This window comes from Pseudonaja textilis, chromosome 4, assembly GCF_049901715.1.
Source record: "Pseudonaja textilis isolate UNSWEBS1 chromosome 4, rPseTex1.2, whole genome shotgun sequence".
Taxonomy (NCBI): domain Eukaryota; kingdom Metazoa; phylum Chordata; class Lepidosauria; order Squamata; family Elapidae; genus Pseudonaja; species Pseudonaja textilis.
In genome coordinates, this window is record NC_141993.1 from 64,789,527 (window position 1) to 64,803,793 (window position 14,267).

At 35.3% G+C, this 14,267-nt stretch overlaps 1 protein-coding gene and 1 long non-coding RNA gene across 3 annotated transcripts in view; one reads left to right on the forward strand and one right to left on the reverse strand.

Moving 5' to 3' along the window:
- Positions 1-14,267, forward strand: part of LOC148125868 (uncharacterized) — a 65,993-nt gene that overhangs the window by 47,842 nt on the left and 3,884 nt on the right. The gene's annotated exons all lie outside the window — the stretch shown is intronic.
- SLC9A9 (solute carrier family 9 member A9) overlaps positions 368-14,267 on the reverse strand; it is a 240,860-nt gene continuing 226,960 nt past the window's right edge. For both annotated transcript variants that reach the window (XM_087933285.1, XM_087933284.1), the window contains exons 15-16: positions 6,456-6,561; positions 368-4,601 (exon numbers count right to left, since the gene is read on the reverse strand). In XM_087933285.1, the coding sequence (XP_087789411.1) occupies positions 4,380-4,601; positions 6,456-6,561 (328 nt within the window). In that variant the 3' untranslated portion in view covers positions 368-4,379. The remainder of the gene's footprint in view (positions 4,602-6,455; positions 6,562-14,267) is intronic.

Sequence of the window (14,267 nt, forward strand, 5' to 3'; positions counted from 1 at the left end):
GATGTTGGATAAGGAGGAGGAGACCCAGATAAAGGTCTTTCCTTAGCGATAGACACCATCTGAGTGACTTTGGGCCAGTTGTTCTCTCTCAGTCCTAGATTGCAAAGTTGAAAAGCACCTATCAACCTGCACTGGACCAGTGTGGTAGATGCAGAATCTTCAGGAATGAGTCATTTATCCTACAGTAGATTGATTTGGGATGATATTAAGATCTCTCCCCTCCCCCCCCACATCTATCCAAATAAATCCTCTTAATATTATTCCGGGTCATTATGGCTGGGAAGCGGGAAAGTCAAGTAGTGTAATGGGAGTTAGGACAGAAAATGAATTGGTGCTTTCTGTTATTGTTAAAAATTGAGTTCCTGAGTCAGGAGCTATGTAAAATTTATTTGAGATGAAGATAGAAAATCCTGGGCAAGACAAATAACTTTTCATTCTTAATTCACTTAATTACATCAATGTTAACAAAATTTGGAACATTTCAACATAATATATTTCTCTTTTGGTTAGGAGTTATCCATAAACTGTATCAAACACAATGGTCTTTGCACAACATTTGCACAACTTGTACACAACAAAACATAATCCAATCATTTTTAATTCTTATACTGAAATACAATCCCTGTATTGAGCTATGTTTCACCTTTTAATTTTACATTTAAAGGAATTCTGTAGGGACCTGCAATTTGGTGGTAAGGTAGTTCATCTGTTCATTTATTTATTATATGGTACAAACATTGCTTCCTTTCCTAAAGCACCCAGCAAGCAGTATCTCCTTACTCTTGTGGCCTTATGTCCCATAAGTATTGTGACATGTCAACAGCTTCATTTCTTTTCTTGCTGTTTCTGCCAAAACAGCCAGAAAATGGTAAATATAGGACAATTTTCATTAGGATTAATTATCAGAATAGTAAAAAATCTATTTTTCATTGTAGGAAGTAAGGTCCTTTAAAAGAGTCTGATTTGTGTTTTTGAAAAAAAATTAAATAAAACATCACTTTTTGATCTTAGGATTCCTGCTTTCAATTTTATGACTACCGTGATTGCCGTATTATTGCATTCAACTGGTGATAGATTAAATGTGATAGTACAGCAAGACTGAAAAAGCAGGATTAAAACTTGATTACATACAAGTTTTTGTTTCCATTTTCATTGATGATGGAATCAAAATTTATTACATTTTTAAACCATTCACTGTTTTACTAAAAAGTCTTGGCATGTAATCTGACTGGTAATTTCTAAAGTGGGAGCCTTTGGTTTCATAAACTTCAACACTTGGCATATGCAACAATAACTTTTTCACAGCTGCATAATAAGGAACTTCATGCTGCATTCCTGAGATGACATAGCGTCTCTGTGGAAATGCATTATGCAATATGAGGGTTAAACATGTGACAAGGACACTCTTGCAAGCCGATCCTATAAATATCCTGCATGTAAACTAGTCTCTAATGAACCTTGTGATATTGAATTTGCCAAAATTTACCATTCAAAATGAAAAACTATAGATGAATTTGATAGTTGAGCATGTTGAATTTCTGTTTGAATTCATGTCCTTATTTAACCTTCAGTAGACAAACTGAATAAAACAGGAGGCCAGATAGTTGAAAAGATGCAACTATAGAGTTATTTATCCTTCAGTTCACAGATTTCAATTGGCATTTCTTGGCATAGGCTAAAATGTGTGTGAGATCACTATTATTAAGTATTAGGTAGCTCAGTGTTTCTCAATCTTGACATCTATAAGATGTGTGGATTTCAACTCCAAGAGTTTCTCAGTTAGCATGCTGGCTGGGGGATTCTGGCAGTTGAAGTCCACACAGCTTAAAGTTGCTAAAGTTGAGAACTACTAAGCTAGAGACTCTCTAAGGAAGAGAATCTTGTGTGCTGTAGTCATTAATTTCAAGTGCATGTCAAAAACTACATGCAATATTTAGACAATTTATCCAAAAGCTAGACATGTCATGCTCTATGTTAGAAAGCAGGCGCACCATTTAAGTGTACAGTCCTATGAGATTTTAAGTCTCTACCTTCTAGATATGTGCAGTGGACAAGGTGGTTTCCATGGAGACAGATATGTAAATACATACCTCTTTGGCATGTATTTGCGGTATTCAATACGAGACTGTCAAATGCTTCATGCCAGTTAGTGTGTAAATGCTGAAGAATCCATGTGCTGATATTGAATAAAAGGATATAATTTATGAGAAATTGTTATGAAGCAGCAATGTTGAGGCACATAATCCAGTACATGAGTCAGTTCTAATCATACCATTGAGCCTAAAAATACTTCACATTAAAATACTCAAAACATAGTTGCAAAGAGGAAATTGTCCTCATCTTACTAAAGTCATGTATATGATAAAAAAAATCTTACAGATGACGTACAGTATGAAAGATGAAGGCCATAACTTAGATGGATTCTTGGCATTTCTCAACGCTTGGATTCTGATTTTGTAAAATCTATTTGAAACATGAGTTTTGAAGAACCTGAATAAATATGCTGTATGAACCAAATAATAGAACAATGCAATACTTGAACTTATGTATTATTTATGTTATACACTTTCTCTTTAAGTGGAAGGACAGAAATAGTAGATCTTGAAGGTAACAAATCACATGCTCCCAGAACTCAAAAAACAGAAATAGCAGTTCTTCCTAAATTTTTCTACAGACTTTCTGTAATTCTGCAACCATTTTCTACTTTAGCAGATACTGAGTTAATACTGTGGTCAAAATTGGTTTGTCAATATTCAGAAAGGTTTCATTTTCTGTCAAGGTGATGTTTACTTTTCCATTTCATTCTAAGTGTAAGTTGGAATTCTTCAGGCAGTTTTTTGAGCTTAATTTACTGTTATGAAGTGGTTGATGGTGTTGTTTTCTGGTAGGCATCTCTTATCATTTTGTAAGTTCCTTGGTTGCTCAGGCTTTTTAATCTGAAAAAGTTCTTGTTGGAGAGATAAGTATGCAAGGAAAAATAAGAATTATCACATCTTCATTTCAGCCACCACACCACAAAAATACATGCAAGAATCTCAACTCAACTACTCATGAGCATTTACTGGAATTGCAAACATTTAAAAGTAATTTCCCCCATCAGACTGCACAAGGAGTTCTAAGTAACCCAGAATATATGCTAAGTGCTACACTATACTGAGCATTAAGATGAAAATGTGGTATGGTCATGGATGGCTGCAGAAGGCAGTAATTCAGAAATAAAATATACATTACATGCAAAATATTTCACTTTCAATCAATTTCTAGGCAGGACTAAAACACCAGAGTGCTTCTGGCAGCTAAAGAAGCAACTGGAGTAGATGGACCAAATGGACTAACTATAAGGCAGTTTTATTTGGATATGAAATGATTGCAAGTGCAACCAGGAGATTCTGTCCATACTGGAGCTCTTCAAGAGGTCAGTCTCTAATATATAAAGCTATGGAGCACTACCTTCAGGTGAAAAAAATTGGACAACTGTCATCAACTTTCCTGATATTATAAGTACTTGTGTTTATAATGGATGATTCCGCTGACATTTTCTCCCACAATTCTCTCTCTCTCATTTCTTACTGTTTAGGAAATGAGCAGAAATATAGCAGACATTATTTTAGAAATCTTGAATGTGATACTCATGTACTTTGCCCTGTCAGATTCTAGGTATAAACATAGAATATCAGTAAATCTGAGGAAAGTCAGCACACAGTATTTGCATTATGAATCTGTTGCATAGGAGTGGCAGAGAATGAATTGGGGGAGGAAGTAAAATTGCTATTTATACTAACAATCATGCTCTAATATGGTAAAATTAAGGTCTCTGTTATTGATATGTTTAAATTTCAGCAGCTCAAATATTAACAAGCAGTTATGGTGGACCATTTGCTGTCAGACTACCATACAGTATAGGAAACCATTATTTTGCCACTTGCTGGAATTATGGCTTGTACTTCAGAAATTTCCATCTTATTGAAAAAGTTCTACACGGGAAGAGATATATGATACTGATATATCTGTGATTTTGGAAGCATATATTAGTTCACTAAATTCTCATTCCTGAATAATTAAGGGGAAAATTCAAAAGGTTTTGTGCATGTGCAAACAAGCATGATCCACACAGCCCATAAGCATATATGCAATGTCCCAATAATAGACAGGGGATGCCTTTGTTTTCATTGTTAAAATGGCCACTATCAGAAAAATTAAGTGTAGTAATAGAATGTTTATGAATTATTAAACAATTCTCATTCTTCTGAACTCTAGGGAGAGATTCAGCAAAGTCTTGCTTCTTTTCTGATCATGTCCTTGTTGCTAATTCTGCAAAATAAATGTACTTTTCTTCTGCTTCTGATATTTGTAGCATATACTGTATTTTCTAATGGACATCAGGCTGAGGAAGCAAACTCAGATTGACCTGAAGCAGGTTTGGAGTGGAGTTCACATCCCCCTAAGCCAAGGTCACCATCACGGATGTTTTCTTTGCCAGCAGAATGAGATGACTCTGTTCTGTTCTGAGTTGGCACAGGAAAGTGGTCTGAAGCATCATAATTCAGGGTCAGTTCATCATTATTCACAATAAAGTCCCCATCTTCATCCTTCAGTTGCTCCTAGGCATTTTTGTGATAAAGAATAGAGAAACCAAAGAAATAATGTTTACTTATTAATGGCATAAATGTGAAGCAATTCTCTATACTAAATAGATATCCCTATTTCTTAAGTTTATAATGACACATCTAATTTTAATGTTATTTGAAAAATAATAAATATTTACTTTGTATAAATGAATATTTATTTATTCTTATTTATTAAATTAATATTGCATGTATTTCACTATCAGGTGACAATTTTTATAAATTGTCTCCTGAAGCTTCTTGTCCCCAAGGAAGCAATGCACATGCACCAATCTATACTGATCAGAAATGTGTAGAATTCAAAGATTCCATCTTTGAGTCTAATTTGAAAAGATCTCCATAAGATTACTTGTCTGCTAAAAACCTTATGTTCCTTCTACATAATGTGCTGTTTGGAAAAGAGAAAGTTAGAGATATACTGTCAAATAAAGATAGCTAATGAGATGGAGAAATAGATGAAGAGACAAAGGGGTCAGTATGACAAAATTTAATTTGGCTCAAGCCATCTCTGCTACTTATATTGGCTCATTCAACATGTGCATTCCAGAGATTATTCTGGGAACAATATGGCTGTTGACTGAAAAATGTTGCCCCTATTGAAGTAGTAGAAGGGGGACTCCTGCATAAAAGAGATCTAACTAATCATTTCAAAATGCTGAATCTCCAGTGGTTGGCGATAGGTGCAAATCAAGCTGCTTTTCTTACTGAAGTGCATAGGGAAGATTTCAATCTAGAAACTCTACATGCACACTGGTATATAAAACTCATGTCTCACTTAAAAATATATTACGTTCTGAGTACAAGGTATGATGTTATGGCTAATTGAAACTAGTAAGAGTGTTGTTGAGGCTATATTGATTGATGGAGTGGCAGACAGAAGATTCCATAAATTAAGAATACTCTTCCTGTACAATACTCTGTATTGATTGATAGAGTGGCAGAGAGAAAATTCCATAAATTAGGAATTCACTGTGCAGCCCTCCCCAGCTGATAATCTCCAAGGTTGCCCAGGTTGGACAAGGATGGTTCCTACTTTATAAAAATCCAAATTTACTCCACAAATCAGGTATGGTTTAAGGCTTTGCAGGTAAAAAGTACTCATGCTAGATTCTTCTACTAACCTTGATTTTCAAAAGAATATTAACCCATTAAAAGCAACTCTAAAAACAGATGAAAGGAACAAGATGGTTCTGGTTTCAAGCTTTTCTATTACATTGAACATTCATTTCCATGGATGTCACCCAGAGCTGGTATTCAGCAGGTTCTGACCAGTTCTGGAGAACTGGTAGCAGAAATTTTGAGTAGTTAGGCGAACCGGCAAATACCACCTCTGACTGGATATTTTACAGTATCCTTCCCCTGCCACTCCCACCAAGCCACCCCCACAGAACCAATAGTAAATTTTTTTGAATCCCATCACTGGTGTCACCTGTTTTTCACATTATTTTTAAAATGGTACGCTACTGAAAAAGCCAAGAGTTTAAAACAGTATTTTAAAAGTTATCATAGCTTGATAACTTGAGCTGGATCTGAAAGAAACTTTAATCATAAAATAATGAAATAGAGTTACTTTATATGTGTCATAATATATTTCCATTCTGAGTGTCCCTTTAATTCAGTTTGAAAATATCAGTTTTGTCATGCAAGATGACCAGAAAAACCAGAATCAGAACTAAATCTTTTAGACTGGAAAATACACAGGAAAAATCCCATATGATATTGATTGGAGGACAAAACTCTAGGTATTAACATCACATATAGTGAAAGCTATAATATAATACATTTTGTCAAAAATTTTGAAACATTGTGCATATGAAATTGTACACTTACCTCATAGGCTCTAGGGCTAGTCAGCAACCTGGCTACAGGATTACACCATTCTGGTAAAGTGGTAGTAAGTGGTGGGCCAGCATGGGTGAGGATCGGCTTTAAATATCTGTGAAATCTGTTAAGGTCTATTTCCATATATATGCACAGCTGATTCTATTTAGGGCATGCAATCATCACAATGCTTAAATATATAATAATAATAATGTAATGTATAAAACATTAGACATGGAGAGTTATCATTAACATTTAAAAAGAAGGGAAATCGCATAATGTGGTCTAATTTTACAGGCTATTATATATACTCTGTAAAATCATGCTGGCAATATCAAAAAGAGCCAATATCCATAAGAACAACAGAGTTGTCTGTAGTTTCATGTTGAGAACTATAGCTGCAAAGTCTTCCACACAATCTTTAATATTAGCCTTTTAGGACTATAGCCTATGTAAAGCCTCCATATGTATGTCTCCAAGTATTCACTGGTCAATGCTACACACATAGTGAGTTGTATCTTTTTAGTAATATCTGATTTGGGCTATTAATAGAGATAATCTAGATTAATATTCCCCAAACCTATGCCCTCCAAATGCCTTAGATTCTATATTCCTTATAGTTGATTGCATAGTTAGCCAGATGTTTAGATCGGATTTGACCCTGTTGTCTACCTGTTGAGTCCTTCCCAAAGATCAATGCTGTCGTGGCTTAATAATTTGGGGTGTAAACTGTCCAGAGTGAAGGGTGTAAGCTGTCCAGAGTGAAGCTATCTTTTGACATGGACTGATGGTGACTTTGTCAATGCCAGTAGTGTTCAAGTGGTGTTCCAGAAGTTTTGGAATTGAACCCAAGGGACTTATTACTATTGGTACTCTCTCTGATTTCTTTTGACACAGCTGTTCTACTTCTATGTACAAGTCTTTATATTTTGTGACTTTCTCTAGTTCTTTCTCTTCTATTCTGGTATCCCAGATATCCACGATCCAGACTTTTTTGATGTGATGTGATATTAAAAATTGATAGGTTGTATGGCAGATGTTTGCATATTTGAATTCTAAAGCCCAGGAACACTTTAATTTCTTTGTTTTTTTATTGTTTTGTCTATTTTGAGGCCCCATCAGGGGGGTTGAAGGAAAGTAGTATTTTTTGCAGGTATTTCAATGCACCATTGTTGCTGCTTTTTCATGAAATCAGTTGCTACTGTTGTTTGCAATAAATCTTTGTGATCTTTTTGCAGCAGCCAACAAAATGGTCAATTATCACTTAAGAATAATTAAGGTGAAGTCATATATGCATGTGCAACTGAATGTTAAATAACTCTACTGAGTAATTTTGGGGGAAATTATGGAAGGTAGTCTGCATATGATCAAATTAAAATGCCAGCTTGAAAATTTTCATTCCATATTTCCACAAAGAAATATGGAACATCATTTTGCAAGTTTTTTGGGGAAAGGGAATGGGACAAAATTTAGAGCAATGTGTTGTCAGCCTTTTGAAGTCAGCAAGGCTTCAGCAAAACAGGAAACAGGAGCCTCAGCAGCTTGGGAAATACTAATTTTTTTGTTATTGTATGATATAATTAGAGAATCTTGAAAGCCTGTAAGTTTCTTTCTATTACATGTTATGTCAAACAAAATCAAAGCAGAATCATTTTGAGTTTCTCATGTCTCTTTCTGAGACTGAGGAATCTGTTTTGAGCCTTTTCTCCCTTAATGGCTCATTCATCCCTTAACTCCTCCTCCTCCTCCTCCTCCTCACTCCTCCTCTTCCTCCTCCCTGCGTCACTAGTGCAAGTAGTGACTAACGTTATAGTAGCCGTGAACTACTATTTTTCTCTGCAGATGGAGTTAAGATATATTATAATAACATTTTCCACATAAACTATTGAAAAAGAAATCACAATAGAACACTATATTATTCCACATGAGTAGTGGATTATTAACAATTCAAAAAAGTATTCTATGTGTGAACATTCTCAGATTTTCTATCATTAAATATTCATTTTTATGTTCTTCCATTTCTTCTTTCCCTCCTTTCTGACTGTGGAGCAGTACTGAAATGATGATGTTGATGATGATGATGGTGGTGGTGGTGGTGGAGAATGATTTTTCTAGTTGGATTGCTGAAAAATGAAAGCTCTGCAGTTCCTGGCTGTTTCAATAAATTGGATAATTGGATTATTCAATCAGTAATTAACTGTACTTCCCTGGAGTCTTGGACAGCATTTTTTTTCAATCTCTATATATGAGACTTTAGAAGAAATATTGAGTTTTGATCTAGAAATGTTTTCCTGTTATCATGGCATATGTATTATTCAAACTCTACCCATACCTGTTGCAGGAATTATCAATAAGTAAGATAAGATGAAAATTATTGCTTGATATTTTATTTATGTATTTGTTACTTTTATTTGTAGCCCATCTTGCCTTGCATGGGGTAGGTACAAAAAGGTACAAATTTAAGATATTGCTTGTTAGTCTAACTCTAATATGACACCATTAACAAGTCTGGAGTATCAAGAAACAATGGGAATTAATTAAGTTGAAAACTCTGAGCATTTTCTAATGTTATTAGAAAATAGGTGCAATCCAGTTAGGTTATGTACCATATAGAGCAAAGTAGTTGGGTGTGTTATTTTCATCTGTGATGCTTTCAAATGATGCACCATATCAACCTGCATGCTAGTCCTGAACGCCATTAAAGATTCAGTTTTTCTGAGCCATTTTTCATAAAATAAACAAATAGTTTGTAATAGTCATGCATCTTCTTCCTATTCAGTAAATCAATACTCCTTTTTCCTTGTCACAAAGTACATATACTTCATAAAATATTAAGCAACTTTATAGCTGGGATGGAGCATGAGTGTTAATTCATTTTTTAAATGGAATTCAACACATTTTTTTAATACTTCATGCTTCAATGCTTCTCTATGTGAAATTATGTAAATATGAGAAAAACAGATAGATTTTTGTTTTGCACCTGACTTTCTAATTTTTTCATCCAAAATGATTGATCTATATAAAAGAAAATCTGCTCAAATCAGCAATTCAATCAATCTCCTATCTATCAAAGAAAATTCTTGCTAAGATTACTTATAATGGGTATAGTCTCTGCTGCTTTTTCATGATACCATTTTTCTTATACTGGAGACACTAGTTGTTAATTAGTTGTCTAGTCCATTAAAAATATGAAGTTGCAAAAATATTTCAACAACATGTTGTTAATATAACATGTTATCAATATAACATAATAAATTTTTATGTTTTAGGTCATGGTCATGATGTGCACTGGTGTTTGGTTTAGTTGTATAAGGTGCGATGACAATAAACTAAACTAAACTAAATTAAACTAAATTAAACTAAATGTTGATGAATGACGATCGGTCATTTAACTTACACAATTTCACCTTTGATTTCCTGGGCATGATCCCAAAGAAGATATCTTCTATCCTTTAACTTGAAAAAGACTATGATAAAATGTTTGAAATGAAAACATAAATTATAGTTCTGCATTTTACTTGGAAGTGTTGTCTATCACAGTCAGGCATCATTTTCAAATGCTTTTATATTGTTTTTAATGCTTTTGTACTTAATGCCTTACAAATGGTTATGACTCTGATGATGCATTAAAAAGAAAAGAAACCACAGAGGATAATTATATTTGTGTTTCTGATTTGGCTTCTTTTATTTTTGCCTTTTAGTGCCCTACATTGAAATCTGTACTAATAGTGCCACTGGCTCCAAAGCTCAACATTTATGGAGAATATAATAAATTCACATTCAATTTTAAAGAAGAAAGAACCCTTGTCTTGCATTATCTGATAATTGAGCAATTAAGTGACTCCAGATAGCCATTAAAATACAAATAGCAACCCATGATTTATTTGAATCAATCAGGTTACTGAATAGTGCATAAGAAAAGCTGTATTGCACACATACTAAAGACATATTCATCAGGCCATAAGTGACCTACATATATACTCACACATTCTGGCCTACCAGGATTTTGTGGCATGCCTCAAAAATAAAACTTTTGCCTTTTCAAGTATGTGATGGACATACTTTTTCTCAATATACAGCATGGGTTCATTAATAAGAACAAACTTGGAAGCTGTACATCATAATGTAATTTCACTGTCGCTAAAGAGAACTGCCATAATGCATACATACTTTCCAATGATTTGTGAGTTCAAGACAAGGGGCCCCAATGAATTTGCAGGATAATAAAGAGTCTATCTTTGTCCTTGAACTTATAAAATGAATGTGAGATGACTGAAGAGAAATTAATAAGGGTCTGACCTATATTTGATGATGATGATGTCTCTGAAGAAAAACATATTACAAAATAATAGGCTATGCATGTACAGTAACAACCTTTCCTCCAATAAACTGTTGTAATCTTTAATCTTTATTTTCAATATATTAATGTTGACAGTGAACAAAATAAGTTTGAGAATCTCTGAAAAAGGATTAGGAAAAACAATTGTTTACTTTTTGAACAATTCAGCTTGAAACATTACTGAATTAGCACTATAATAACTTCTGGTTCCTATTTAGCAGACTCAAATTAGTCAATGTGATCAATTGTCTTTCCTTTCTATCAACTCTTGTTTATTAAGAAAGAACAAGTATCTAGCAGCATTAGTCAATTGCTACAGGAAGAGCAAACTGCGAGCTAACTTTGCTCTCCAAATCAGTAATTTTAAGTCAAGAAAAAAGTCAAAAGCTATTTCTAATTTTTGAACCAATTTTCACAGTTCCATTGAAAAACAGAACCTCCAAGCTATTCTTTCTCTTTTCCTTAGGTCACTTAAGTATACTTCCTAATGGCCTTTTATCTCTAAATAGTTGCTGTGTGATTCTAAGTACTAAAAGGGAGAGAAATCCTCTCAGCAATCAGAAAGTACAGGTGGCCAGGGCAAGTGAGAAGGAATGGATACCTAGAAAATTTCCACAGGCAGCATTGTATCTAATGTTTGGGGATCAATGCATATATCAGGCTGGATGGGGGCGGGTTGGTCAAGGGCACTTATCTGGACATCCATCTGACTGCATAGGCTAAACAATATCAGGGGCGTGCATAAGCGCACCAACGTGCCTACTGTCCCTGTCCTATTGTTTCTTTCTTTTTTCTTATTCATATCCATTTCATGTATTCATAACCATGTTTGTACTTATACCTGTTATCTAACAATCGCTTGACAAAATAAAATAAATAAAAATAAATAAAAACAATATGAGAGCTTGAGATTCACTAGAAAACTGGTAGAAGATAGCTTCTGTGACACCTGACTGAGGCATCTGAATAAGACATAGGGGGGCTCTTAATATCCTTCCCTTTCATAAGAAAAAGAGGTACATGGGCTACATGGCACTAAAAAGCAGCCATGGAAGACCCATTTCAAAGAAAAGAATGTAACTCCTAACATTTGCATCATGCTGCTTGTTACTAAAGTATAAACATCTGCAGCCTGACTATGCCTATTTCAAAAATGTATATGTGGGAAACTGGGCTGTTTAATTTTATTTCCAAAATAACACAGGAGCAAGAGATTTCCTTTTCAACATTCACGTTAGGATAAAGTATATTACCATCATATGCATTTGATGTTATAGTCTTATTTTTCTGAATGACAGTAGCCACCAAGATCGTGTATGTGTGTGTGTGTGCATGTGCGTGTGTATAACAAATTGTAATATAAACACATACATTCACACACTTCTATTTATGTACACACACTTCTAAGTATACTTAATTTGTAACACTTTTGCATAACTACCTAACACTTATGCATAGTATGTATGTATATATGTATGTATGTATGCATAGTATGTATGTATGTATATATATATATATATATATATATATATATATATATATATATATATATATATATATATATATATATATATCTTTTTGGTTGTTAGGGTTTTCTCCCGGCGTAGATTCGAGAGTATCTAGGCAACGTTTCGATGAAGTCTCATTCATCATCTTCAGGCTTCTGTCTCCAGCTCTGTGCTTCTCAGAGTAATGTGAGATTGCAAGAGCCAAGACAAAGCCTGAAGATGATGAATGAGACTTCATCAACGCATTGCCTGAGATACTTTGAATCTTACGCTGGAGAAAACCCGAACAACAAAGATCCATATATATATATATATATATATATATATATATATATATATATATATATATATATATATATATATATATATATATATATGTATATATGGTTTTGTGCTGTAATCTCCTGGGTCGTTGGCTGTGTTGCAACATCCTGAGGTTTTGTGGTATAATCTCCTGAGTTCCGTGATGTGATATCCTGAGCGGGTGGCTGTGATGTGATGTTCTGGGTTTTGGTTTGGCTCTGAGTTTGAGACCTGGATATGTGTTCGTGGCATGTGTCCATTTGCTTGGTTTGGGGTTGGGGTGTGTGGCAGCTGGTGATGCAGCTGTGGTCTGGTTTCTGGACGATGGTTGTCTTTAGTCTATGGGATGGGTTTGGGTTTGAGTGTGGTGAGGGAGAATGGTGGTGGTGTCACGTGTTGTTTTGGATCTGGTGTTGGTTTTCATGGCTGGGGCTCGTTTGTTGATAAGGGCTAGTTTCCAGGTGTCTGGTGGGCAATTCACAATGGAAACAGAAGCCAACAACCAACTTCCCTTCCTGGATGTCCTAATTTTCAAAAAAAACCAATGGCTCTCAAGGACACACCATCCACCGGAAGAAAACACACACCAACCGCTACTTAAACACACAACATATATGTATGTATGTATGTATGTCTTGGTGTGTTCGGGTCTTTTCCCGTGTAAGATTGAGAGTAACTTGGTGAGGTTTCGCCGAGGTCCCACGCGCCATCTTCAGGCTGGTGCTTTCGGCTTTGTGCTTGTGTGAGCAAAACGTGATATGAGCTGCTATCTCTCTATAAATACTGGTGGGGAGGTTGGCTGTGTTATCATTTCTTGATTGATTGATGGAGTTGATGTTTGCAGATTGGCTGGCTTTTTCATAAAAACGTGTGCTGAGTTATTGACTGTGTGTCTATCAGCCTCCTGTGTTGTAATGACCTGGGTCATGGGCTGTGTGATGACCTTCTGAGTTCTATTGTTTTGACCTCCTGGGTCTTGTGCTGTAATCTCCTGGGTCATTGGCTGTGTTGTAACATCCTGAGGTTTTGTGGTGTAACCTCCTGAGTTCTGTGATGTGATATCCTGAGCGGGTGGTTGTGATGTGATGTTCCAGGTTTTGGTTTGGCTCTGAGTTTGAGGCCTGGCTATGTGTTCATGGCATGTGTCTGTTTGCTTGGTTTGGGGGTTGAGGTGTGGCAGCTGGTGATGCAGCTGTGGTCTGGTTTCTGGTCTTGGTTGCTTTATGTCTATGGGGTGGGTTTGGGTTTGAGTCTGGTGAGGGAGATTGGTGGTGGTGTCATGTGTTGTTTTGGGTCCGGTGTTGGTTTTCGTGGCTGGGATTCATTTGTTGATAAGGGCTAGTTTCCAGATGTCTGGTAGGTGGAAGGTATCATCCCGTTTATTCATGTTATGGGGGTGTTTTTCTATTTCGATGGCTTCCTTGATTATTCTCTTGTTGAAGTGTTCAGTATTGGAGATTAATTTGGTTCCCTCAAAATTAATTTCATGTTCTGTGGCTTTAAGGTGCTGGAAAAGGGAGGAAGTATTTTCTTCTTTTCTGACTATGTTCTTGTGTACTGCGATGCGTGCATTTATTCTCCTGTTGGTTTGTCCAATGTATCTGGCTGGGCAATTGTTGCATAGTATTTCATAACCTCCTTGGTTTTCTAGAGGGATCTTGTCTTTGAAGT